A 27404-nucleotide genomic window follows, 5' to 3' on the forward strand; every position below is an offset into this window, starting at 1 on the left:
CATCAGGAAAAAAATGTGTATGTTATTGCTACATTAACGTTATCTTGCACATTTTATCTCAACAATAGTTTCTAATTTTCAATACGACCGAGAATTTAGTCTTTGGCGCATACATATTCGTTGTTCCCAGCAGAGCACGCGAGGTGGCACGTTATGTGTCTCTCGCACAGTTTTGTGTCTACACAGCACGCACACACACGAACAGCCACACACAAGAAAGACGCTATTAATTCGCGACGATGGCGGTCGAGAACTAAACGATCAAAAGTGCGGTTACACTTCACCAAAGTTGATGCTGACAGTGACAATGCTCGTTGCCACAAGTGCAACAAAACCTTTGCTTGTAAGGGTGGAAACACAAGTAACATTTAATCTGTCAAAGCTTAATATGTCAAAAATGTATCATGTACAGACAGAGAGATACACTGTTTTTGACTTTTTAGCAAGTATTGAGAGAAAATAAACAAACATATTTCACTGACATCAACCCTCATCATACAACCCTCAACAATGATGACAATCGTCAAAATAATTCAGATAAACAGATCACCCAGCATGCATTGCAGCATGAAGCTTTCTTTTGTTGATTGTCACCATTGTTGAGTTTCATATGCAGATTCTTGATGTCGTTGTGTGTTAAAGTGGTTTAACAGATTGTGAATATGTTAATTCCTAAAAAAACAGTATATCAAACTACAGATCCACAGAGCTGACACATTAATAAACCAAACCCAATTATTAACAGTGATCTAAACAATTTCAAAATGCATGCATTACCATTCAGAAGTAGTCATCTCTTTGCCACAACTAATTTATTTTAACACACAGTTATGGCTGAAGGAAACCTAATTTAACATTAAAATAGAAGAGCCAAGAGCTCAACTAAAGCTAAAAAAGATCACAATAATGGTGATTTTTGCAGGTACAAAAGTGATACTGATTCAATGCAATGAACATTGACAAATCATCAATTTTTAACCTTGATTCAATGGTTGCTTGCTATCTTACTGCACTCAAATCATTCAGCTCAGTTTATTTCAAAGAGTCTCACTTAATTTATTTCCATGTGTAAACTCAAAATTTCAACCAGTTTTTACTTTGTACAGACTGGACATCAATATTACACAATCAGGAGACGCCATGAAAAGCTATAGAAACAACTTTCATTTTTGGCCCATAAAGGGACGTCTTTTCAATGTATTTAATATTTTTGCTGGGCAGTGTTAATTTTGACAGCAAATTTTGATTTAGTTTTAGTCTAGTTTTAGTCGACGAAATATGAAAAACATTTTAGTCGAATAAATATACATTATATTTAGTCTACTAAAATCTAAATGGTTTAAATCATTTACTTGGTGTAATTAAATGTTCCATACAAAGATTCAACTGTTTTGACATAATTTACTTCACCTTAGAATGAAATTAAACCAGGTCATTACCTTTATTTTTCAGAAAAGTTCAGTAACTAGATTTGCATTGTTGGAACACAGAATATTAGACCATGAACGACATGTTCCAGTTCATTCAATCCCATTTGACTCAAATGACTCGTTAAGTAGGGCGTGCTCATTCAGTTCATTCAACCAATGAAACGCTCTGACAGGGCTCACACTCAAAGGCTATTGGCTCATGGCATGCCTCTTTGAAGAAAGAGCTGCCTGTCTTTGCTTGAGACAGCAATGAATGAGAAATAGCTTTCAAAAAGACATATTATATAAATTGCATTACATTTCTTTAGTCATGCAAACATGTTACATATTTGGTTGGAATGTACAGTTTGACTCACTTCATCACTTCTATAATCAGTAGAGGACAGCGCTGGTTTTCTTTTGGCTGACTTTATGTTGCATTTCACGTTATGCAGCAGCTCGTGTTAAGTTAACATAGGCATATAAAAACCTTTGAGCTTGCCTTTGTAATGTGTTTCGGGGTAACTCGCCTGCAGTCGCGCTTCAAGTTTGCGGCATTTTACTGGCGATCGTGAAGGAAAATAAGACGCTTTGTAAACCGCGTGGAGACACAGAATACAGTATATGTGTGTGCTTCCCCTTCTCCCAGAGACTTCTCTCTACCGCTTATATGAGATGAGCACATGCGCGCAAACTGATGTCCGCCAGGTAGGACAAGAATATTTTACTCTCGTTTTTATTAGTTGACGAAAATGTCAGTATATTTTTATTACAGTTTTCGTTATAATGCATTCATTTTTATTTAGTTATCGTCTCGTTTTCGTCAGTGAAAACATGTCGTTAACGAATACTTTTCGTCATAGTTTTCGTTAACGAAATTAACACTGTTGCTGGGACTCGAGTGGACTCGGGCATAAGTCCAATTCCGAACATGTTCGAGTACGAGTCGAGACCGAGTCAAAATGCACACAAGTCCATGACAAGACCAAGACCATTAAAATAGGGTCTCGAGACCGAGTTCAAGACCGAGTCTCGAGACTTCAACACTGGTTGTATACCTTATGCCTCTGAAGCAACCTACTGAATACACGGAGTAGCTCACAGTATCAGTTGTATTAAAGGAGTAGTTCACTTCAAATTTTGCCCCAGTTGACTTCCCGTAGTAATTTTTATTCCTACTATGGAAATTCAATGGGGGCTAATTTTGCAGTGAGCAACTCCTTTAAGAGCTTTGTATGTTTAGCACATATATGTTTAGTTTAGATATAATCCTGTATGATCATTTATCCTAATTATCCTCATTAGCTCCATAGGCCTATATGTATTTATGAGCAGTGTTTTTTTTTATTTTGTATATTCCCTTTACCAGTTTTTGCAGCAATTTACCAGTAAGTAGTAAGGTTCTTGTAAATAGTGAAGTGTAGAAGCCATGTGTTTGTTTGTTGGATTTATTACCATTTGTGTTATCATAATTTAACTACAAACATAAACTATAGCTAGTATAAGGAATTATGGTATTTTTAGTTGCTGTGGTTTTACTAAAGATTATTAAGTGGAGTATGGTTCCTATATATAGAAAATAGTAAATTTGTGGATACTGTGGTTTTACGGCAAATACCATCCGTGCTGAAAAAAACAATGAATTTTTTAATTAGAATGATATTTTTAAATTAAATTCCTCTTTGTAGTGTGTTTTGGGTTTAATTCCAATAGGATTTACCATCCCACCAATAGAATCCATCACATACAAGTAGACAACAAGTATCCATAGTACAATTCCCATTGTAACCATTAAATCCATTACATTTTATGTTGTATTTTGGGCAGGGTTCTATTGTTTTTATTTCAACAGGAATACTTCAACTGTAGTTACTTAAGTAAAAACATCATTAATTTTCCAAATCACTTGAAATGATATAGCAGTAGATCAGAAGTTAATATGCACACGTAGCTCAAGGTGTATGTGATGCTTATTTACTGTTTAGCCGTTATGCCGAACATTTTCATGACGATGTTTCTACAATCTTTGACTGATCGTAACCCACAGATGATTACACCACACTTTAACGTGCCTTTTTCGTCTTTTATTGCTTTATTTGCCTTTTTAGAGCGCTATCAACGGTGTAACAGCGCCTACGTTTACATTAGTTTAACGTAAACTAAGTTGCCAGATTTGCATAAAAAAATCTGCCAAATGGCCATTCAAAGCTTGCCGTAAAACCGCGAGCTTAGAAAAACTGAAATACTTTGCAACAGTAAAAGGTCCTGGCAGATCGCAAGCCAGATAAATTGTGCACACAGGAAAACCCGCTGCATAGAAACCATTTTCTACTTTTGGACATTATTATAAATGTAGTGGAGTAAAAAGTATGATATTTGTCTTTCAAATGTAGTGAAGTTAAAGTACTCAGAAAAAATAATACTCAAGTAAAGTACAGATACTCAAAAAGTGTACTTAAGTACAGTACTCGGGTAAATTTACTTCGTTACTGTCCACCTCTGGGAATAATGCACAGTGCCTCCAAAGCATTCCCAAGCACCACCAGCTGGTCGTTTTCAAAAGAGCACCAGGTGTTATTATTTTAACTGGCTAAAACGCTTTGGTGGACACAGTTTAGAGAGTCGGACTCGTGACCAGAAGGTTGCCGGTTCGATTCCCAGGGCCGGCGGGTAACAACTGAGGTGCCCTTGAGCAAGGCACCTAACCCCTACTTGCTCCCCGGGCCACTCCCACTGCTCCGGGGGTACGTGTGTTCACCACTTGCTGTGCGTGTGTTCACTACTCTCTGGATGGGTTAAATGCAGAGGTCACATTTCGTTGCCTTGTACTTGTACATGTGCAATGACAATAAAGTTGAATCTAATCTAATCTTAATTTATTGGTAAGCATATAGCCTATTAGTCCCTTATGCATTTATGCAATATAATGTAGCCAAACCAGAGAATGAAGTCCAGAGGATTCCAGCATTCCTAGATATGTAATTTACCTTGCTGTAATTCATAGGCGGGGATTATGCTAATTATGAATGCCCTGTTTACGAATGATTGGAATTCATTAACATACACACATTTTACTATGGATTCACAAATACTTCGTAAACGTCATATCTCAGAGGAAAGTTTTCAGGAATGTCTTCTTTATGTGCAAATTTCTCATATTACTCAAATTACATTTACGAATGTTTCATATACGAGTCAGCGATCTATCAAGTGTTTACGTTTCTTAATATTTCTGAAATGAGAATGTAGAGGGATCTTTCTTTTATGGTTGCCAGTCCATTTAATTCCAATTTTCTTGAATTCAGATTCATAGTGATGATCTTCAGTGAAAGATTTTTTTTACTAGAATTAAGATTTTTTTTACTTTTAGCCTTTAGGTTTTGCAGTGAATTTGCACAACCCAAAACCAGGCTACACCAGGTCATATTCACTAGACATCACATTTCTGTATAAATGTTCCACAATTAATTCTTGCCCTTCTTTTTCTCTCAGGGTCCGATGCTAACAGTGGAAAAACACACCTTCCACATGTTTGATAAAGTCAAAGTGACTATCAGCCTTGATGCTTCCAATATCCAGCACCAGAGGATCAGAATGGCACTCATTGAACCTGTGGTATGTTGTTTTAACTAAGGCCCAATCCCATTTCTACCCCTTACCCCTACCCTCTGTTTAGCGCGTTCACGTGAAGGGGTAGAAGTGTCTTGACTCTCTTTTGGTTGGAGGGGTAGGCGTAAGGGCCATATAGCCCTTCAAACAAAGATTTTTCGGGACCTTATTTCTAACGAAGGGGTATGGAATTTTCCAACATGGCTGCTCATGCGAGTATAATGTAAGCCTTTTTGGGGGGGATTTTATAAGGATTTAAATAACAAAAAAATCATATGTTAAATTTAATGTTGTGTTCAGTTTCTTGTCTTGAATACTTGAAACGTTTATAAAAAGTTGCAAAATTTTGCTAACGTAACGCATTACTGATTGCACGATAGAACTGCAACATATACAACTGCAAAAAAGTAATTGTAACCAGGGTGATCTCCAGAATGCAATCATGAACCGGGGGAAGTAGAACACGCTCAAGAGCCTATGACCAATGCGGTGAACAGATCGGGTTGTCTGTTCGCGATTGCCCTCCGATTCCCTGCCCAAACAGAGGGAGAGGTCCACGGGAATGCGATCACAAACACTGGGTTAATCAAAATGGGCTCCGCCTTCCCCGGCCCGTTTGCGACCGCACTCCAGAGACTTCGAACGGAGGGGTATACACAAGTATTGGGGATGCCCAAAATTAATAGGTTTGACTACTTTGGTCATTTCCACGGGTACAGATCTTAATGCTACAACGTATGATGATATTTTAGGAAATTGTGGGCTTGGGCAGGGTCGTTTCCTATTCCAACATGACAATGCCTCTGTGTATAAGGCAAGATTTAATAAGCAATAATTGATTCAGTCAATGTGTCTAGTCTTGTCGAGTCTGTATGAAGCCAAGTCTTGAACCCAGCTGAGAGCCCTTCCCAAACCAATAAACTACAAAATTGCACTCATGAAAATGACTAAAGTAGTCACTTTCAGTAAATGAAAAACCTGTTCATTAGAAGGGCCGTCTCAAATAAAAATGAATATGCCAAACTGTAAAGAAATAGTTAATCCAAAAATGAAAATTCTGTCATAATTTACTCACGATTATGTAATTTCATACCTTCATAAATTACCTTGTTCCGATCAACACAAAGAAAGATATTTTGGAAGAATGTTAGTCATTTTCAGTTCCGGAACATCATTGACTACCATAGTTGGAAGAATTAAATGGTAGTCAAAGGTGCCTGAGAACTCTGTTTTCCTACATTCTTCAAAATATCTCATTATGTGTTCAACATATGTTTTTCACAGAACTGAAAATTGTTAACATTCTTCCAAATATCTTTCTCTTTGTTCATTGGAACATAGAAATTTATACAGGTTTGAAACAACCTAAGGGTGAGTAAATAAGGACAGATTTTTCATTTTTGGAGAACTATCCCTTTAGCTAGTTAATGTTTTAATTAAAGCACCGTTTTGCTAGTTTAGAGGGGCTGCCACAGTTTGAATAGATGTGACATTGGTCATACTAAAATATTTGAATAAATAATTATGATAAAATGATAAAAAAACTCTATTCATTTCAAGTACCCGGTTAAAATTATTGATTACATTTGTTCATGTCGAGTACTCGCGTAAATGGCAGAAGTGCAGTTTTCTGCAACAAACGACAAAGAATGTCAGAACAAGCACATGTGCATTGGCTCTACTGTCATCTCACAGTCTCATAGCGCATATAAGGCCGCATTTACACTGCAGTTCTTGATGCTTAATTTGGATTTGTACCCCAGTGTGCCTTCACACATAAAGACACGTGATAATGTACTGCAATGTAATGTGCATATATTTTAATCGTGAATGTAGGGCTGTCAAGGTGATCAAGGCTGTCAATTTCCCTAGTTGGGTTTTTAGGTGGCTCAATAGCGTGGTTTGCTTTTGTTGCCGCTTTCCTTTTATATTTAGCCAAATAGGGCTAAATAAGCTATATTGTTTGGGTTGTTATTATGTAGCATATATTGTTGTTTTTTATTTTACTTAAATTCCTTTTACTTATATATTTATTGGTAAATGCAGAACGACAATAAGAATGAAAAGAATGAATAGTTCTGAGAGAAGGATTAAGCTCAGCCAGTTTACGAGATAAATATGAACGGTCAAATGAAAATAAAAGCAAATTGTTCAGGTGTGGCGTCTTTTTTACAGAGCGCAGTAGAGTCGTAAAGTAAAAATGAGCTGGTATTTTTGCAACTGCAATATAAAAGGCACAGGATATTACAGCAGCGCATTTTTCATTTATATGACGTACAAATAAATGTGAGCTCAAAAATTATTTAATCGTTAATGTTTTAATGTTAAGTCTGAGAAAGTTTTTTATCATTTAGATTTTTTGAACAAGCTTACGCAGGCCGCTTAAGCAGACTGCATATAATATTACAAAGACAATACAGTCGTGGCCAAAAGTTTTGAGAATGACACAAATATTAATTTTCACAAAGTCTGCTGCCTCAGTTTTTATGATGGAGAATTGCATATACTCCAGAATGTTATGAAGAGAATGTCAGATTAATTGAATTTTATTGTAAAGTATCTATTTGCCATGAAAATGAACTTTGTTAAAAAAAAACATGTACATTCCATTTCAACCCTGCCACAAAGACCAGCTGACATCATGTCAGTGATTCTCTGGTTAACACAGGTGAGAGTGTTGACGAGGACAAGGCTGGAGATCACTCTGTAATGCTGATTGAATTAGAATAACAGACTGGAAGCTTTAAAAGGAGGGTGGTGCTGGAAATCATTGTTCTTTCTTTGTTAACCATGGTTACCTGCAAGGAAACACATGCAGTCATCATTGCTATTGCTGCTAGCAAGATTGCACCTACATCAACCATTTATCGGATCATCAGAAACTTCAAGGAGAGCGGTTCAATTGTTGTGAAGAAGGCTTCAGGGTGCCCAAGAAAGTCCAGCAAGCGCCAGGATCGTCTTCTACAGTTGATTCAGCTGCGAGATCGGGGCACCACCAGTGCAGAGCTTGCTCAGGAATGGCAGCAGGCAGGTGTGAGTGCATCTGCACGCACAGTGAGGCGAAGACTTGGAGGATGGCCTGGTGTCAAGAAGGGCAGCAAAGAAGCCACTTCTCTCTAGGAAAAACATCAGGGACAGACTGATATTCTGCAAAAGGTACAGGGATTGGACTGGGGTAAAGTCATTTTCTCTGATCAATCCCCTCTGATGAAAAAAGATTGTCCGGAGGAGAAAAGGTGAGCGCTACAATCAGTCCTGTGTCATGCCAACAGTAAAGCATCCTGAGACCATTTAAGTGTGGGGTTGCTTCTCAGCCAAGGGAGTGGGTTCACTCACAATTTTGCCTAAGAACACAGCCATGAACAAAGAATGGCACAAAAAGATCCTCAGAGAGCAACTTCTCCCAACCATCCAAGAACAGTTTGGTGATGAACAATGCCTTTTCCAGCATGACGGAGCACCTTGCCATAAGGCAAAAGTAATAACTAAGTGGCTCGGGGACCAAAACATCAACATTTTGGGTCCATGGCCAGGAAACTCCCCAGACCTTAAGCCCATTGAGAATTTGTTGTCAATCCTCAAGATGCAGGTGGACAAACAAAAACCTACTAATTCTGGCAAACTCCAAGCATTGATTATGCAAGAATGGGCTGCCATCAGTGAGGATGTGGCCCAGAAGTTGATTGACAGCATGCTGAGCGAATTGCAGAGGTCTTGAAAAAGAAAGGTCAACACTGCAAATATTGAGTCTTTTCGTAAACTTAAGTGTGAAAGGCTTTTATTGACAATTACATTATGAAATGCTTGTAATTATACTTAAGTATACCATAGTAATATCTGACAAAAACATATACAGTGCATCCGGAAAGTATTCACAGCGCTTCACTTTTTCCACATTTTGTTATGTTCCAGCTAGTGTTGTCACGGTACCAAAATTTCAGTATTCGGTACCAATACCAGTAAAATTACATGGTTCTCGGTACCAAAGCAAAACACCAGTACATGCTAATTGAAACACAATTTATTAATAAAGCTCATTGTTATTATAAATGTATAAAAAGCAATGCCTAGTTAATCGTTGCTGAAACTGTTGTGTGCTCACTGCTGATGCTGATGAACATCCTCCTCAGTCTGCTGCTGTATAAGACAAATAGAATAAACTTCAGTAAGTCAACTGACTGAACAAACATGCATATGCAATATTAAAACAAACCTCCGTTTTTTACTGCATTTATACAAGATTTACTTACATTAAGGTAATAATAATTGCAACAGATAGATTTTTCTTTAGTTTAAATTAGTCTTTTTAAACCTTATAGAGTTATCTATCCAAGACATACACATTTCTTTTCAAACATATATTGTTTTCTAGCACATAGATTTTGGATAGGCCTATTTAAAATGGGTACTATAAACCCCATTATGTCCTCCCATTTATTTGACCCCATTACAGTTATAAAAGCATTAAATAGTTAATAAGGACATTTGACTGGATTAGCATTGGCACTAACAAATTAACACGCAAACAGGGACGTTTATTTTAACATATGATACAACATTCATAATGCAAACACTAACAGAATTTGAAACTTACCGCTTGAACTTGTTCAAATAAATCCGGATGTTTCCTCATTTCACCACAAAACTCTGTTAATTTTCTTTGTGATATGACTTTAATCTGAAGTATTTCTGCGCATCTCTTGTGGACGGAGCCTCGCTTATCCGCTCATCACCGCTCATGCATCTATAAAAAGTTTCCGACTGACAACATGTAAGACAAGAGCATCAGTACCCAGTTGACCCGGTACGTCGGTGCTACCGGTCTTATGAAAATTAGGTACCGCCAACTTTTTTATTTTTAGGTACCAACTTGGACCCGAAGTACCGGGACTTTTGACAACACTAGTTACAGCCTTATTCCAAAATGGATTAAATTAATTATTTTCCTCAAAATTCTACAAACAATACCCTATAATGACAACGTGAAAAACGTTTGTTTGAAATCTTTGCAAATTTATTACAAATAAAAACGAAAAAAGCACATGTACATAAGTTATCACAGCCTTTGCTCAATACTTTGTTGAAGCACCTTTGGCACCAATTACAGCCTCAAGTATTTTTGAGTATGATGCTACAAGCTTGCCACACCTATTTTTGGGCAGTTTCTCCTATTCTTCTTTGCAGGACCTCTCAAGCTCCATCAGGTTGGATGCGGAGCGTCGGTACACAGCCATTTTCAGATCTCTCCAGAGATGTTCAATCGGGTTCAAGTCTGGGCTCTGGCTGGGCCACTCAAGGACATTCACAGAGTTGTCCTGTAGCCACTCCTTTGTTATCTTGGCTGTGTGCTTAGGGTCATTGTCCTGTTGGAAGATGAACCTTCGCCCCAGTCTGAGGTCCAGAGCGCTCTGTAGCAGGTTTTCATCGAGGATGTCTCTGTACATTGCTGCATTCATCTTTTCCTCAATCCTGACTAGTCTCCCAGTTCCTGCCGCTGAAAAACATCCCCACAGCATGATGCTGCCACCACCATGCTTCACTGCAGGGATGGTATTGGCTAGGTGATGAGCGGTGCATGGTTTCCTCCAGACATGACGCTTGCCATTCAGGCCAAAAAGTTCAATATTTGTTTCATCAGACCAGAGAATTTTGTTTCTCATGGTCTGAGAGTCCTTCAAGTGCCTTTTGGCAAACTCCAGGCGGGCTGTCATGTACCTTTTACTGAGGAGTGGCTTCCGTCTGGCCACTCTGCCATACTGGCCTGATTGGTGGAGTGCTGCAGAGATGGTTGTTCTTCTGGAAGGTTCTCCTCTCTCCACAGAGACATGCTGGAGCTCTGTCAGAGTGACCATCGGGTTCTTGGTCACCTCCCTGACTAAGGCCCTTCTCCCCTGATCTTACATTTACAGATGATGGAGGCCACTGTGCTCATTGGGACCTTCAATGCTGCAGAAATTTTTCTGTACCCTTCCCCAGATCTGTGCCTCAATACAATCCTGTCTTGGAGGTCTACAGACAATTCCTTGGACTTCATGGCTTGGTTTGTGCTCTGACATGCACTGTTAACTGTGGGACCTTATATAGACAGGTGTGTGCCTTACCAAATCATGTCCAATCAACTGAATTTACCACAGGTGGACTCAATCAAGTTGTAGAAACATCTCAAGGAAGATCAGTGGAAACAGGATGCACCTGAGCTCAATTTTGAGTGTCATGGCAAAGGCTGTGAATACTTATGTACATGTGCTTTTTTCGTTTTTTATTTTTAATAAATTTGCAAAGATTTCAAACAAACTTCTTTAAAAATCACTGAAGCAGTAGACTTAGTGAAAATTAATATTTGTGTCATTCTCAAAACTTTTGGCCACGACTGTACATAGACACCTTGGTCGGTGTATGATCATAATGTTCATATTGTTTATAATGTTTTTGTTGAGGAAAAAATTAGTCGATGCTCGGTCAAGTGAAACCTGTTAAAAGTAAAGCGGGTACCTGCAGAGAAACTCGAGCTTCTCCGTTGCATGGAACAGATACTTGTTTTAAAGGTTGCTGAGCGATCAAGTTTATTAAAGCGATTTGTATTTTTGTGTTGATAATTTAGTTTCATTTCAAACTTTAAAACTGCATTCAAGCAGACAACGCTATTCTGTCATCTTGAGATTCAGTTTGATGATTAGGACGTACATGCATTCATGCATGATTTGGCTAAATAGAGCCTACCAATAGTTTTTTTTAGTTTTCGAATAATTGACAAACTCGCTTAACTCCTGTTTCCTGGCAATTGTATAACAATTTTCCGGGATCATCGCTCTGTTTGAAAGGAATTAATGATGTACAACTCACAATGATGCGTGAATATCCGATCTGTCTGCTTACATGGCAGACGCAACTGCACGTATCCGATTCATATCAGATTTATTTCCACATATGATTGAGGCCTGAAACCGATCTGAAAATATCGGAATCCATGTTACTTTTTCCTGCTTACACGTTCATGGGTCATATCCGATCTGTGCCACATTGGAGGGGGAAAAAATCGGAATTGGGTCACTTGATACATGCGGCCTAAATCTCACAAATGCAACATTGGCACAAATCTCTGAAACGTGGATGAGAATTTATTCACAGAGTAATTGCTTATCAGGGAACACGTTTTTAATAAAGTTTGAAAAAGTTGTCGGAGGATTGGTGGTGACGTTGATATCGAGCTATTATGGTCTGTTTATAGCCTCGTGTTAAAGTGGCAGTCCGTAGGATTGGCCTCTTTGTCGCCATATCATTTCATAATTACTACTGCAGGTGATGTGCGGAGGTATTTCTTTACGTGAGTTGTGATTCGGCACTGCTCAACTGCGCGGATGAGTCTGATGTTTTGAGTCGTGGCCTGTGACAGTGCACCAGTGAGAATCTTCATTGTACATCAGTAGCGCATAATAAACACAGATAACATGGCAGATGATATAACACGAAACAAATACGAACATAAACCGACACCAATAGCGCAAATGGAGGCTGTGTTGAAGTGTTTTGATATTATTTTGGGTGCGGGTCATTTCCATACCTGCCAACACTGCCGTTTTTACCGGGAGTCTCCAGTTTTGTTATTTCTCATGGAAACTCCCATAACGCGAACCGGACAGAAGATCCCCGAACGTGGGTCTTAAATTCTGACAGGCACGGTCATAAATCATTATACACCATACAACTATATATACACTATATGCAAAGCCTTGCCATCATATCCGGAATATAAGTAAAATCACAGGCTTCACTTGTCCGTGCTAATTCTTGCCACATGAAATACAGATGTGGGGAGGTCATTTCTAAATCACACTAGGTCCCCAGATAATACTAATCCCGTGCGAATAGGTCTTAAGTTACATTTATCATAATGAACATAACAGAGAGAAAGAACAACCGATGAAACTGTACCCATCTATATTAACACAACATGTGCTACGGTTTTTGTGTTATCTATTGAAATATTGAAATGTCTTACCTGTTCAGAAGAAATAAAGCGATGTCTGCATCCGTTTACAATCCTTTCAGTTCACGCCACCTTTGAAATGCCTTGCCAATATTAATTCTTGTTTTCGCACGAGTCCGATCATGTTCCCTGTTTCTTTTTAAACTGTCATCAGTTCGTTCTTTCTTGTTTTTCACAAATGATGAATCCCCAGATGTCAACACTGCTTGGCGTTTAAAAGTAAAAGTACTAAACGCCACCATAAATAATACTAAACGTTGTATGAAATCCTACCCAGCAGTTGTGAGTACACGCTATAAACCGCCTGTCACTCGCTTCCACACGCGGGCTAGCAGCCGGATCCTCTTCGTTCTGTGTACAAATGTGACGAAATGACGCATAGATGAAAGACACCATATAAGGATCTCCGGGAAAGTCGACCCGACAGGGCAAATTACAAACCATTATTACAAGCTTTCTGTCGTAAATCCAGCAAGGGTAATGACACAGTTCTTTCATGTACTTGCTCAATAATTGGTTTTAGCTCATTTTTACTCAAAAGAACTTGCAGACTTTATTTTTGAAGCCTAAATATAATAGTCAGAAATTAAAAGTTAATGTGTTATTTGTAGATTATCTTGATAGACAAAACATGTATATATAATAAACCTTTGTTAATCACAGAGATTACATTTTTCCCATTGACTTTTGGAAAATCCCCAAAAATATAGGCTTTTGGTTGAGGGAACTAGTTCGGCACTAACTTCCGGGTTTGCCAATAAAAATGTGTCATCTCTGCTGCTCCCTATTAATTCACAATGTTTTTAACTGTTTTGTTCATTGTAAAACTGGTTTGAAAGAAAATATTTTGCAAAGGTATGCTATACAAAAAAATAACATTTTAAATGAAGTAGCACCTTCGTCAAAATACACTGGCTTTGGACACGTTATTTAAAATATGCAGAAATTTATTTTAAAAATAATTTTGTTTAATACAAAATTGTGAAATTGGATCAGTAAAAAAAATCCTAGCTTTGTATTTTCCAAGTCTGTTTTTATTCTGAATAAAAAAAGCAATTAAGCCTTCGCCTGGAGTTTGAATGTTAGGCCACCTGACCAATTATAACGCCAATATTATGCGCCCCATTGCTATTTGCCATTTTGTCCAACAATCGAACCATAAGAGTTGCACAGTATGCGGTTTTAAAAACTCCATCGGGATTGTTGCTGGCCATCACATTGTACGTACATAATCCCAGTTAAAAGTCATGTCGCTGTGGAATCTTAGTTGTCTTAATGTACAAATATAAAGACTTCTTAAAATAGACTTATACAAGAAGACTTGTATAAGACTTAGAGTTTTACCTCATAGGCTGTAATTGGATCCATGCTGAAGAACTGCTAACCACAAGTTGATTGTTACAGCAAGCACACTAGCTAGGTTGACTTAGTGAATGTGACACTATAAATACATAAGATTTTTCTTTTTAATGATGTGAATAGTGAATAAAGAGCTACCTAGCTTTACAAGAACTGTGTTGCTCCTCAATGTAGTGATTCTCGATCGCCACGTGAAGCAGTGCTTTCAGTTTTATGATCTGTTGACTATATCTTTGCTCTTTATTTAGTTTACTTTATTCTGAGTCACTTTCACATCCTGAATTTATACTTCAAATGCATATTGCAGACCTTAGTATGTCATTTTTTTTCCAGAAATGATTATTTCACGATTATTATTCTTTCGTGCAGTAGGAGCGCTTTGGCTTTGCAAAGGGTCAATTACTCGATCAACGAAACATTTGAATACTCGTCTACCAAAATACTTGAGTGACAGCCCTAATGAAGTTGTTCATATATGTTAATTTGTGTTTTGTCTCTTTCAGATCCCTGGGGTTAGTGTAGCTGTGGCAGAGTCAGAACCAGAGGCCAAAAAACCTAAGCTAGACCGCTAACATCTGAGCACCAAGAACATGCTCTTTGTTTATCTTTATGCTAATTTTAGAGGAATCTAAAAAACAAGTACATTTTGTATTTTTTGTCAATGTGCATCCACTATGTTTTTCTTCACTCTTTTTAAGACACGGTAATGCACCACTGTCTGCATACTACGGAATTATAGTAAGTTCTAGTTTCTGTTTTAGCCTAAATTAACATTTATTCACCACTGCATGACAAAGCCCATGATCTGTGATTCATTGTCAACTGAGAGATCATCAAAAATATATTGTTTTTAAAAGAAATAATTTGTATTTAGCAATTATTTGAAATAACTAAAGCTGCAATGGCAAAATAATGTGTCTGTGTACTATTGTTGGGCCAAACAACACATCTTACGCATCTTAAATGGAATGGGCTGCAAGTTAAATCATTAATTGTAATGTCTTTATTTAGTTTATAGTTTAAAGGAATAAAACTTATGAACTACAAGAAATAATCAGCAATCTTCATTTAGCCAACCATTTAAGACATTTTTTAATTTGGATATACACACACAGTCATAATATATTGTGGAGCTACAAAGATTGTGGTATCTTCATGTGCTTAATAATGGTTCTGAATCATTCGTAATTATAGTCTGTAAAACACACTATAAAACAAGCTGGAGGAAATGCTCCCATACCTTCATTCCTTTGTAACATATCCTAATTAATACCAGTTACACAATCCATAAAATCATAAAAAACAATAGCAGGCTGTAATTCAAGTTTTATCAGTCTCACATTAATGTAACATTTTAAACACAAATAATATTTCTTGAGGTTAGTTAAATTGTATAAAAGAAAAAGCTCAAACACAGTTACAGTATACAAACCATAGTAACAAGTTTTCCTCTGATATGATGGCAAGTATTACACTGCTTGATTTGAATAGGTAATGTGTCCTCCAGAGTTCTCAGATAAATAATGTGTAGAGAGCCTGATTTGTCCCCCATGCTCAGTGCAGTGGGCAAATAACTTAAGAACAAAAAAAAGTGGTTATGGAGAGTGCAAACACTTATAATTACCAAATGAATGCAATGAACTTGAGACGTTTTGTTGATTTAAGGGTCAGTGACAAAATGGGTTGGCAAGATCAAAAATCTTTTAAAAACTTTTTTAAAGCATGTATCAGATATTTTAAACGTACTTATTTGTAATTAAACAAAATCAACAAATACACTAACTTTTTTTATAAAAGACTGGAGGTACCTGAAAATGTCAAATGGTGTAACTGCCAAACAATTAGAAATATTTTATCCACCTAGATGGAATGTAAACACTAATTTTTGTGTAATATTTAAAATATATATATATTTATGTCTCATTAAAGATATCTCAAAATATACATTTTAAAGCAACACTATAGAACTTTTGCTCATGGTTCCCCCATGTGGTTGATACGCGCAATTGTCTTACCAGTGTCGTAAATAATATCACTGTATAAGCTTCCCCGTGGGCAGCGCAATACACATGAATTTGTTTACTAAGCTGAAACATAGTTTGGAAACCACGTCACCGAACTGAACACTGAACCACAGTGTGGTTGTAGCTGCTATGAGGCTCCTCATTGTTTGTAAATACATTAAAGGGGTTGTGCAACGGTGTTGCATGCATTCAGATAGGGCTGGACAATATGGCCAAAATTGATATTGAAATACATTCATGCATTTCGGTCAATACGATATAATTCCGATAACGATATAAACAATATTATAATTACGAATTATCTGTCAGACTCCTATAACCGAGCACATTACTCCCACATTACAACCAGGGGCGTAGTTACATGGTGGCCATGGGTGGCCACGGCTACCCCTGAATGATGGATGGCCACCTATCTGGCCACCTCTGTTGTGCAAAGCAGTTTTAAGATGCGTGTCGGAGTTTACGGAGTGCTGCGCAGATCATTTAGCGTATGCACTGAAAGTAACGCGAGAACATTACTCTCGTATTAATATGATGTCATACGGTGACGCACTGACGCAAACAGTCGGAGCGCTATAGCTGAACAGCTGCTAACCGCTTTGTGACATTGTACTGTCTGTGTACCATTGAAGTTCATCGCGAGCAGACGGATCAGGTCAGTAAAATCAGTCTTGTTTAACTGGATTTCATTCATTTCATTAAATTTTCGCGAAAGTTTAAACTGCAATGTTTATTTTCTATAAAAAAATGCTAACTTACTGCAAATGATAGCTAGCAAATTATTTTAAAATAATGTTAGCACATGAAAGCATTGCAAATAAATTGTTTACTTTACGTTCTGTGTGTATGTTTTTGACCAGCAAACTATGTGTAATGAAAAATTGGTGTAAATTACAGTAGAAGTTGTAGAATTTCTGTCTGTAAGGATTTTTTGGTCACCCTAATAAAATCACTGGGTCTTACCTGGCCACCTCTAAAAAAAAAAAAAAAGTTCTGCTACGCCCCTGATTACAACACCTGCATTGGCCTGCACTGTTTGCTGTAGGGTGTCCTTGAATGTCAGTAAGGCGCCTATAAATAAAATGTAGTAGTAGTAGTAGTATTACAAAAAGTAAAATGTAATATATAAGTTGAGAGAGCCCTCTGATATGAATGATAAAATGCTGATCAAAATCATTCTAGATGCCAGCAGTGTGCAAAGCTACATATGATTATTAGAATAAGATATTTCTGTAGACTGTGCCCTTACCTTGTGTAAGTTTCAAATATTAGAATAATGTTTACCAATAAAATTGAGAATAACTTTTCTAAATGTGCTTCAAAGCATAATGCCATAACTTCAAATGTGCTTTGAAGCATTGGCATATTTTCAAAGCTCTACAGGGGCACAGGCCTCCCATTACTTGACACTTTTTTCTTTTGACATTCTTCTAAATTAATAATTTTCGATTATTAACATCCACTGAATTTTATGTATGATTGCATTTCCAGTTTTTTTGGCAAAACTTTATACAAGATCTGCCATGCGCTCCTGTAAGCTGACATTAAGAACCGTTTTCATTAATTTCAGTGTCTTTCAAAGGCCCTACGGTGTGCTTCAGTTAGCTATAAAAAACTACGAAATTTGCCATTCTGTCCTCGAAATTGACATTGAGAACGGTTTAAACTTGTTCATGTTTATTTTCCGAAAGCAAGCATTAGTAAGTTGCAGATCCGTTTTGTAAATCAATATACGGACAAAAATGATCAATATTAAATGTTTACACTTGAATTATTTTTCGAAGCTGCTAGCGTCTGTTTTACAATATAATCCTATGGAGTAAACAGTGTTTTCAAAAACGTCCTGAGCGCTTTTTTAAACGCCAGCTCCGGCGTCTTTTTCTGCAGCTCAGAGCGTCTTTTGAGGTTGAAAAAAGTTCAACTTTTCTGGAAAAAAAACGCCCACGTCAATCTTCTTTTCCCCAGCTAACCAATGACAGAGACCTGTCGTTTCCATAACATGCGAGGAACGTGATTGGTCGAGAAGGCTCCAGCTCGAAAAAATAAAATGCCGGCCGAAACACCCATTGGTGCATAGTTTTGTATAAATGTAAGTTTAATTTTCACTTTCAACAACTGATTGCATTTCTAGCGAGAAATTAATATTGTAGTTTTTAAATATGTGATTAGTTATTGCAAATACGCTCTCTGTTTGTAATTCAAATAGACTTCCGTTACGCTGCCTATCGGTTTCTCTTTGCTGCCTTCGTGCACAGACGCTGACGACGAAGTCATGGCATTCGGCTGCTGTTTGTAACCAAACACTGCAAGCGTTTTTTTTTTTACTAAAAAGTGCCTTGGTACCCTGTACAATGTCTCTTATATGTTATTATCCCCCATTTTCTGTAAAATAGTCTTTATTTTATATATGCACAATTTAGAATCTTTTAAGACTGTAAATCGTATTATATTGTATTGTCATTGTGTTGAATGTCTGTACTAGAAGCTTCCAACACCAAAGACAATTCCTTGTGTGTGCAAGCACACTTGGCAATAAAGCTCTTCTGATTCTGATTCTTGGTCAACCTTTTCTTCTCAAAAAAGAAGTTAAGTGTGAACACGGGCTTAAACTAGAGATTTATACTAGGGCAAGATGGAGTGGTGCTCCATAACACCAGCCGCGGAGCAGAGCGAGGGCTCAGACCCAGACGTGTAATGTATATTGAAATATCGAAAATGTGTTTTAAAACCATATCATAGTTATCAAAAATGAATTCTATCGCGATAGTTATTGTTATTGAATTATTGTCCAGCCCTACATTCAGACTTCTTTACAATGTTAAATGTGCTGGCTTCTCATGCTTGACATGGTCAACTTGTCAAAAAAACGAGTTGGACGTATCCCATAGTATTTCTATGCTCGATACACTCACCCAAGGTTTGTATAGGTTTCGGAAAGTTTTTTTTCGAACATGAAATTCCCTTATGTAACAACTTTTCTTAGTCCCTTACTAGACAATTCTCCCAGAAAAGCATGCCTGCGAGAGCTCGCCCATCAATGTGCTCATTCGTTGGCTGTGTTTGTTTGTTCACTGCATTTCGGTGAGAAATGTTATAGAAACGCTGGATTTGGTGATTGTTTGAAACTGATAAATGGCTCAGTCCCAGTGCTAAAAGATGCCGGACATGAACACGTGGAAAGTGAACCGGAGTCGAATCTCTGTTTTGTTGGCAATCAAAACAGACGTGCATTATGTAAACAACACAAACTTATAGTGAATCAACAGGTATGCAGGAATAATGCAATGATGTATTGTGTGCTCGTGCTTTAGTTTCACCCAGCTGTATCTGTCTTTTATATTTGTATCTTCGAAGAGTCTTTAGTTTGATTACAAAGTATGCAGTACTACTCTATAGGTCTTGGGTCACCAACTAGCAGACTCCGGTCTGAATGCGGACCGTGAGATGCGTCTGTCCGGACCTCAAAGCCTTTTGACGTAATAAATAAATGAACGCCTAACATTATTTTCTAATGCAATCAAATTTATACCAGGCACATCAAGGTCTGCTCAGTAGCAGTTTGGGTCCTAAGGCGCCATGGACAGTTAACATTTGCGCACTGTTGCTACGTTCAGACGTAGTGAAGAGTGAAGAGAGCCGAGATAGACTCACTGCACAGCGCGCAGACAGATGTAACTGTCAGTGACTGAAAAACAATGTCCTTTTCAAAAGTTAGAAAAGAAAACCATGTTTTCCAAGATGAATGGGTCGAGAGATTTGCATTTATTGTTCCTGCATCGACATGCACGAGGCCGGTTTGTCTTATTTGCTCGGAGTCTGTTCCCAGCTAACAGGGACCGTTCTCACAACTTTCGCTAACGTTCTTTAAAAGTTGTCTAAAAGTTAGAACAAAACGTTCTTCAAATAACGTTTATGGAACGTTTTCATAACGTTATATTTAGTTAATATACGTTCTCAAAACGATGAGAGAAAACGTTCTTAGAACAATGTTCTCGGAACGTCCTTATGACGTTATTTATACTTGATGAATGTTCTCAAAACGATGAGAGAAAACGTTCTTAGAACAATGTTCTCGGAACGTCCTTATGACGTTATTTATACTTGATGAATGTTCTCAAAACGATGAGAGCAAACGTTCTTAGAACAATGTTAAACCTTAAATGGCATTATGAAACTAGACCTAGACACTATGAAGAAACTTGCCCGCAGCAGTCCGAGGTAAGGACACGGAAAATATATTAGCTCAAAGCCCAGTAGTAGCGATCTACACGGGTCCTTCCTCCCTCATTTACCGCCCAACAACCAGCATATGAATGTTCACTAGGAATACAGTGGATCTTCAGAAAACATAAGCCCTTTACTGATGGGAAAACAGTAAAAAAGTGCATGGAGGATGCGTGTGAAACATTTTTAGAAGGAAAATAAAGACATGAACTCGTGGATTAAAGTTCTCCGTCGCTACGACGGATTTCCGTTAATTGCAGCGAGTCTATGGCAGATTTCCATCAATTGCAGGGTTCCAGCCTGTCCTCAATGTCTTAAATTCACTTTTCATAATGTTGTTAACCCTTTGCCGCATACGATCACACCGGTGTGATTAACGTTAGAACATTCAGCACTTTGGCTGACACTGAGCCAGAGACAGACTCAATCCTGTCACATATCACAACTGTGCAGTGCTTTCAACCACATAATGTTTAATTTAGCCTTCAGACATATACACGTGCCTACAAGCACAAAATACATTTAGAGATTGTATAATACACACTGATGTCTAAGGAAGCGGCAATAACAATCTCCTCAAATGTAATTTGATGGATGTGTTTTATTCAGATCAGACACAGTATCTGCAATTTAAGCAATTGTTAAGATCACTCCATTCTTCTACCAGTTCACCAGGCACTCACGTTTGTGTTTTTAAGAGAAGTGGATGAATTCACGTGATGTAAATCCGACAGATCTCAGACACGGCAGAAACAAACAAGGCGGCGCCCGCTTATAGCTCAACTAACGCGGTCATTATAAAAGTGTTTAAACAACAAAACACATTCACATGCACATATTTGACAATCGGAATGTCAGATATTTCATGACATAGTTAACAGTTTGTTAAAAATTATGTAAAAGCAATGCATCAGTCATACAGCTGCTGTGGCTCTGCGGTGTGTCACATGATAAGCAGTGCCGCGTCGCTATGAAAATGTTAAAGTGATAGGCTACCTTCTTAACGGTCGCCTTGGAAAAGCTAGTCAAACACTGAAACTAGTCATGTAGCTTGTCAAACACTGAAATGGGTGTCAGGTGTAGCCAAGCTTCAGGAATATGGTTTCACAGTCAAAAGGCAGAAAAAGTGAAAAGCACTCTGGAGACTAGGGATGGGCGATATGGCCCTAAAACTCTTATCACGATAATTCCTGGTATTTGTTGCGATAACGATAAAAATGACGATATATCCATAACGCCACCCACCGCTGTTTTTTGCGTCAAGTGATAGCTGCATGTAGTCTAGACCCTCAGAAAAACAAATATTATCAAAAAGTAAAACTTACCCCAAATCAAACAGCTCCTAAAATATACCTACAGTATTTTTGTGAATATAAAATATAATAGTGAGATTCGACTTCAAAAGGTTGTAGTAAAGAAAAGTTAAATGAACTAAAGCTAAATAAATACATCATGTCATACCTAAAACTGTATATTCTATTGTTGGGTGGAAACGATCGATCGCATCACGCTGTCAATCACTCTCTCTTGAACTGTGTGAACCTTCTCTTCTCACAGCAACATACACTGAATCTGTCTATGATTCGCGCTACAGAAAGAGAACAGAAAAATGCGGATAAAAGAAATCTAATTAAATAATCCATGCTTTTATACGCTCATAAACGTATTTAAAATAACGTAATACAAACTCGCATTTGTACTGTATGTAAACAGGCAGCAGTGCTGTACACGCAGTGTCGCTATGAAAGCACATGTGGGCGCGAGCTGCGCACGGGACGCTCCGTTCATCCTGTATATAACAGGCAAGAAATCATATTAATCAATTTGTGCACGCGCATAACATCTAACAAATGTTTAAATATACTTTTAGCCAAACTAAATGTTGTGGTGTAACATATTATGACTATCAACGAATACTTAACAAACTAATTAAATAAAACGAAAGTGAAACTAAACATTAACTCGGATGCATCTACAGTGCCAACCTAAACGAGATTTAGAGCTCTTTCTCAGCTTCACGTCCGCCCTCCGCTACACCCGTTTTCGCTTCACATATGAGCTGTGACTGGGTCTCACAAAGAAATACGTCATCAACTAGAATTTATCGTTTATATCGCGGGAAGACTAATTCCTATCGTGTGGGGAATTTCTACCGGTATATCGCAAACGATATAATATCGCCCATCCCTACTGGAGACAAATACAAACAACATTTTTGGTCTTTCGTGGTTCTTTTATTTTGTTTGTTTTTCTATTAATTATTAAGTGTTTCAGAAAACATTGTTTGGTCTTATAAGATAAATTAAAAAATGCACTGAAAAGTTATAGATGGTTGATTATTTGTCTAGGTTAAGTATAATTTTTTCATAGATTAAAAATAGCTTTTAAAATAACGTTACGCAAACTGGAAATACTATGTAAAGTGGTTCAAAACGCTATTGGTTAAAGGAATATCACTTGGCCTGAAAAAAAATCAGTCAGAAGAATTTTTTTCACTTTAATCCATGCATGAACTAAAAGAAAGTATTAAACAAACCCTCGTTTCAGCTGCACCAGCCACAAGAAGAGCTGAAATGTTATCAGAGGATGATCAGTCACAACTTGATGCTGCTATTTGTTAATCTCAGTTCAGCAGAAAACAACACTTTAGTTTTCTTTTAAAGTTGTTAATGTTGAAATGAATGTATGTTCAGTGCAGGTTTAGAGATTAGGGCATTTTGCACATTTTCCTTCATTATATTGTTGCAGACATTGTAATGCCGTCTTATAGATATGAAAAGACTCTTTGGTCTGCCAAAAAACATCAATTCATGTTTTTTGGTATTTAATCATCCAGACCTCGGCTGGTAAGGAGGGTTCGTTTACGGCACCTCAAGCGATTTTAGTTGAAGACTCCTGCTATAGGTACTCAAGATTAATATGAGATCAGCAGAAACTGTGTTACATACTCTTTAACACTGAAAATCAAGCATCACAGTAAACAAGCTCAGGTGAAATGTTTTTTTCTCAATGCTGAAAAAACAGGCTAAAAAGAAATCATGTCTCACGGTGTAATTACAGTTAAAGGGTTAATTAAGGGTTAGAAAGAAAATGGTCATAAATTACTAATTCAAGTCGTTTCACAAACATAACACCTTTGTTCATCTTCAGAACACAAATAAAGATGTGTTTGATGAGATCAGAGAGATTTGACTCCCCACATAGACAGCAATGCAACATACACTCAAAAGCACAGTAAGTTAAGTGTAAAGACATCATAAAATGAAGGTTGAACCACTGTAGTCACATGGATTATTTTAATGAAGACTATTTTTTTGTGCGCAATAAAACAAAAACACCAGCTTTATTCTGGTGTCTAACAACTTATTTCAACAATTTCCTGCATTCTGCACCAGTCTCCCACACCTGTACACGACCCGACACATACACAGTCTTATATCGCATTACAAAATATCAGAAATTTAAAGGGATAGTTCACCCAAAAATCTAAATGTCTTATTTTTTTACTCACGAACTGACGTTCTACACGTATTAGGACCTCACAGCGTATTTAGAACACAAAGATAACATCCGAGAGGTTTCCAGGCCTCCTCATAGATATAATGTTAATAGTTTCTGTCAAGGTCCAGAAAAGTACTAAAGACCATAAAATTGGTCCATCTGATCATAGTGGTTCAATTGAATTTTTATGAAGCAACGAGAGTACTTTGTGCACAAACGAAACCAAAATAACGAGTTTAATCAACATATTCTTCTCCTCACCTGTCAGTCTACGCACGTTCATGCGAGCACCACGACACATGCACATCCATGTTGCACGCTCGAACGCTGCATGATACATGCGTTGGGGCACATTCTGGATGCGTAGGAGTCGTGGTGGTCTTGTGAACGTGTGTCAGAGCCTCACAGGGGAGAGAAGAATGTTGAATAAATTAGTTATTTTGGTTTCTTTTGCACAAAGTACTCTCGTCGCTTCATAAAAATTTGATTGAACCACTATGATCAGATGGACCAATTCAATGATATCTTTAGTACTTTTCTGGACCTTGATAGAAACTATCACCATTATGTCTATGAGGAGGCCTGGAAACCTATCGGATGTTATCAAAAATATCTTAATGTGTTCCAAATACGCTGGGCGGTCTTAAAACGTGTAGAACGTCATGTGGGTGAGTAAAAATGAAAACATTTATATTTTTGGATGAACTATCCCTTTAATCATTTCTTTTAGCACTGCATTTTTGTTCAAATGTAGACACCCACTTCATTCTGCTACATTATTAAATCATGCATGTATATTAGGGGTTGCACGAACTAGTCGACAATAATGCTCTGGAGCAACATTTAAAGGAGACATCAGATGAAAACCCCACTTTTTCTGTGTTTAAGTGCTATAATCGGGTCCCCGGTGCATCTAGCAACCCAGAAAACGTAAGTTTTCAAACCCAGCAAGTTTGTTTTGGTGCACCTTTCCCTGCAAGCATGTGAGAAATCGAGCCGTTCAGATTTCGCTCCGATTGTGACGTCCAAAGCGGATTTTATTATAATGTTACCGCCCCTTAATCTACAGAGTTCCACCCACCGCGCTCCGCCATTGTTGTTTTCACAAGCGACAGCGGTGTACGTGACGACATGGCTAAAGTTCGTGGACAACATGCAATGTAGTCGCTGCACAGAGTCCAAACCTAGGAAGAGACAGGAGTGGATTTATTTTATTTTTAGTGGAAATCCATCAGAAACCATAAAAACCTGCTTGTTTGCACAAATCATTTCAAACCGGAGTGCTTTTTCAACCTGGGACAGTACAAGCAGGATTAGCTTCAAAGGCCCTGTCCCAAATGGCGCACTTCATGTGGACTTGCGGTCTCGTGGACTTAAATTGTGCGTTCTCACTAGAGGTCTGCAACCCGACCCGAGCCCGACGGGGCCCGAAAAACTCGCGGGCTTCGGGTCGGGTTCGGGTTAATGTTTAATCAATAGCCTCGGGCTCGGGTCTGTAACTAAAAAAATATATAGGCTATATATAAACAAGTTTGTGTGCCGTGGCGTGTGCTTGCGTGTTTGCTGCATTGTGACCACACAAAAAAAAACACGAGAGAAAACACACTTTTCGCATAAACTGTTCCGCACGTGCTCCCGCTCTTGTCCTCGTTGTCACAACACAGCAGGTGATGGTAAGATGAGTGCGATAAAACAAAATATTAGCATTGGAAAACGTATTAAAGTTCCAAATGATGCAGGGAAAGCTGCACTCTGGAAGAATTATGATCTTGTCATTACTGTCAAGACTGGCCCGTAGTATCCTCGGCATCCCTGCAAGTGACGTTAGCAGCAGCAGCGAGAGGAACTTCAGTGCAGCTGGGCTAACTTTTAATCAGAGGACGGCGCTTAAACCAACAGTACCAGAGGGTTCAAAAAAAATTTTTAACTTTTACACCAGTTCAACCACAGCAAAGTTTCGTTATTGGTAAATCTGTGCTATTTCTTATTTTTTCTTGAGTGTTCACTGCTGAGAGGGCCGCAGTGCCTTGATGAAACTGTGTTTGCCTACATGTAGCCTAGCTATTTGTTTAATTAGCCTATCATCGCAAGCAATCATAAAATGCAGCACATTTCAACAAAGCTTGCTGTTAAACGGACTTCGGGTTCGGGCTTAAAATGTAACTGTAATGGTTGGGCCGGGTCGGGTCGGGTTAAACAATTTCGGGTACGGGCCGGGTTCGGGCTTTCGTTTAAAGCCCGTGCAGACCTCTAGTTCTCGCCAAGTCTACGAGTCCGTAGGGTGTCCCATTTGTCTTTCTAGCGCTCATAAGTCTGCTCGCGAGCGCCTCCTTTGTGCCCTCGACACGGTCTTCGGCGAAGCCCGCATTGATGCAGACTCCACTGAAGTCCCCTACCCAGGAATCCTTGCAAACGCCCAATCACAGAACGGATGGGAGGAGTGTCGTGGATGTCAGACATATACGTAAACATATCTCTTTGTTGATTTTTAAGACATTTTATAAGTTTATTAATATAACTGACAAAATGTGACCCTGGACAACAAAACCAGTCTTATGGGTCAATTTTTCGAAATTGAGATTTTTACACAATCTGAAAGCTGAATAAATAAACTTTCTATAGATATACGAGTTGTTAAAATAGGACAATATCTGGCTGAGATACAACCGTTTAAAACTCAGGAATCTGAGAGCGCAAAAAAATCTAAATATTGAGAAAATTGCCTTAGAAGTTGTTAATCAGGGGCAATGTGGCAGACCATCCACTCACAAAAATAAAGTTTTTATATATTTAAGGTAGGAAATTTACAAAATATCTTAATGGAACATGATCTTTACTTAATATCCTAATGATTTTTGGCATAAAAGAAAAATCGATCATTTTGACATACACAATGTATTTTTGTCTTTTACTAAAAATGTTCCCGTGCTACTTAAGACTGGTTTTGTGATCCAGGGTCACAAATGGTCTTGTTTTGGATTGTGATACTGGTTCTTTGGAAATAGATAATATTCTTAAAATTCTTATTCTACTTGGAAAATACCATATACATAAAGCAGAATTTTTGTCAATTGTACCAAATGTAAATTGTTTTCCACAGATATAAAGAATTTGTTGATTCTTTAATATTATTACGCAACAATAGCAAAGCTGTTAAGACATCTCGGCTACTGGATAAAATTCTTAATGTTTTAGATGTATAACTGATGTGTTTTTTTGTTTTGGTTATTTGCATTGTTCAATTTTGTACTATTACATATTGTAATTTACCCTATTGATAAATAAATAAAT

At 37.8% G+C, this 27404-nt stretch overlaps 2 protein-coding genes across 6 annotated transcripts in view; one reads left to right on the top strand and one right to left on the bottom strand.

The window, feature by feature from the left end:
* Window positions 1-15360, top strand: part of dis3 (DIS3 exosome endoribonuclease and 3'-5' exoribonuclease) — a 123052-nt gene extending 107692 nt beyond the window's left edge. For both annotated transcript variants that reach the window (XM_057332867.1, XM_057332868.1), the window contains 2 exons: window positions 4902-5024; window positions 14868-15360. In XM_057332867.1, the coding sequence (XP_057188850.1) occupies window positions 4902-5024; window positions 14868-14936 (192 nt within the window). In that variant the 3' untranslated portion in view covers window positions 14937-15360. The remainder of the gene's footprint in view (window positions 1-4901; window positions 5025-14867) is intronic.
* The window catches only part of bora (bora aurora kinase A activator), a 94934-nt gene that overhangs the window by 58250 nt on the left and 9280 nt on the right, over window positions 1-27404 (bottom strand). Inside the window, exon 12 of one of the 4 annotated variants that reach the window (XM_057332870.1) lies at window positions 15514-15938. The exons of 2 other annotated variants lie outside the window; for them this stretch is intronic. In XM_057332870.1, the coding sequence (XP_057188853.1) occupies window positions 15834-15938 (105 nt within the window). In that variant the 3' untranslated portion in view covers window positions 15514-15833. Of the gene's footprint in view, window positions 1-15513; window positions 15939-24771; window positions 25298-27404 lie in introns of those variants that run through there. One more of the 4 variants, XM_057332869.1, reaches the window with a different exon arrangement.

The sequence above is a fragment of the Triplophysa rosa genome, linkage group LG4 (assembly GCF_024868665.1).
Source record: "Triplophysa rosa linkage group LG4, Trosa_1v2, whole genome shotgun sequence".
Lineage (NCBI taxonomy): Eukaryota > Metazoa > Chordata > Actinopteri > Cypriniformes > Nemacheilidae > Triplophysa > Triplophysa rosa.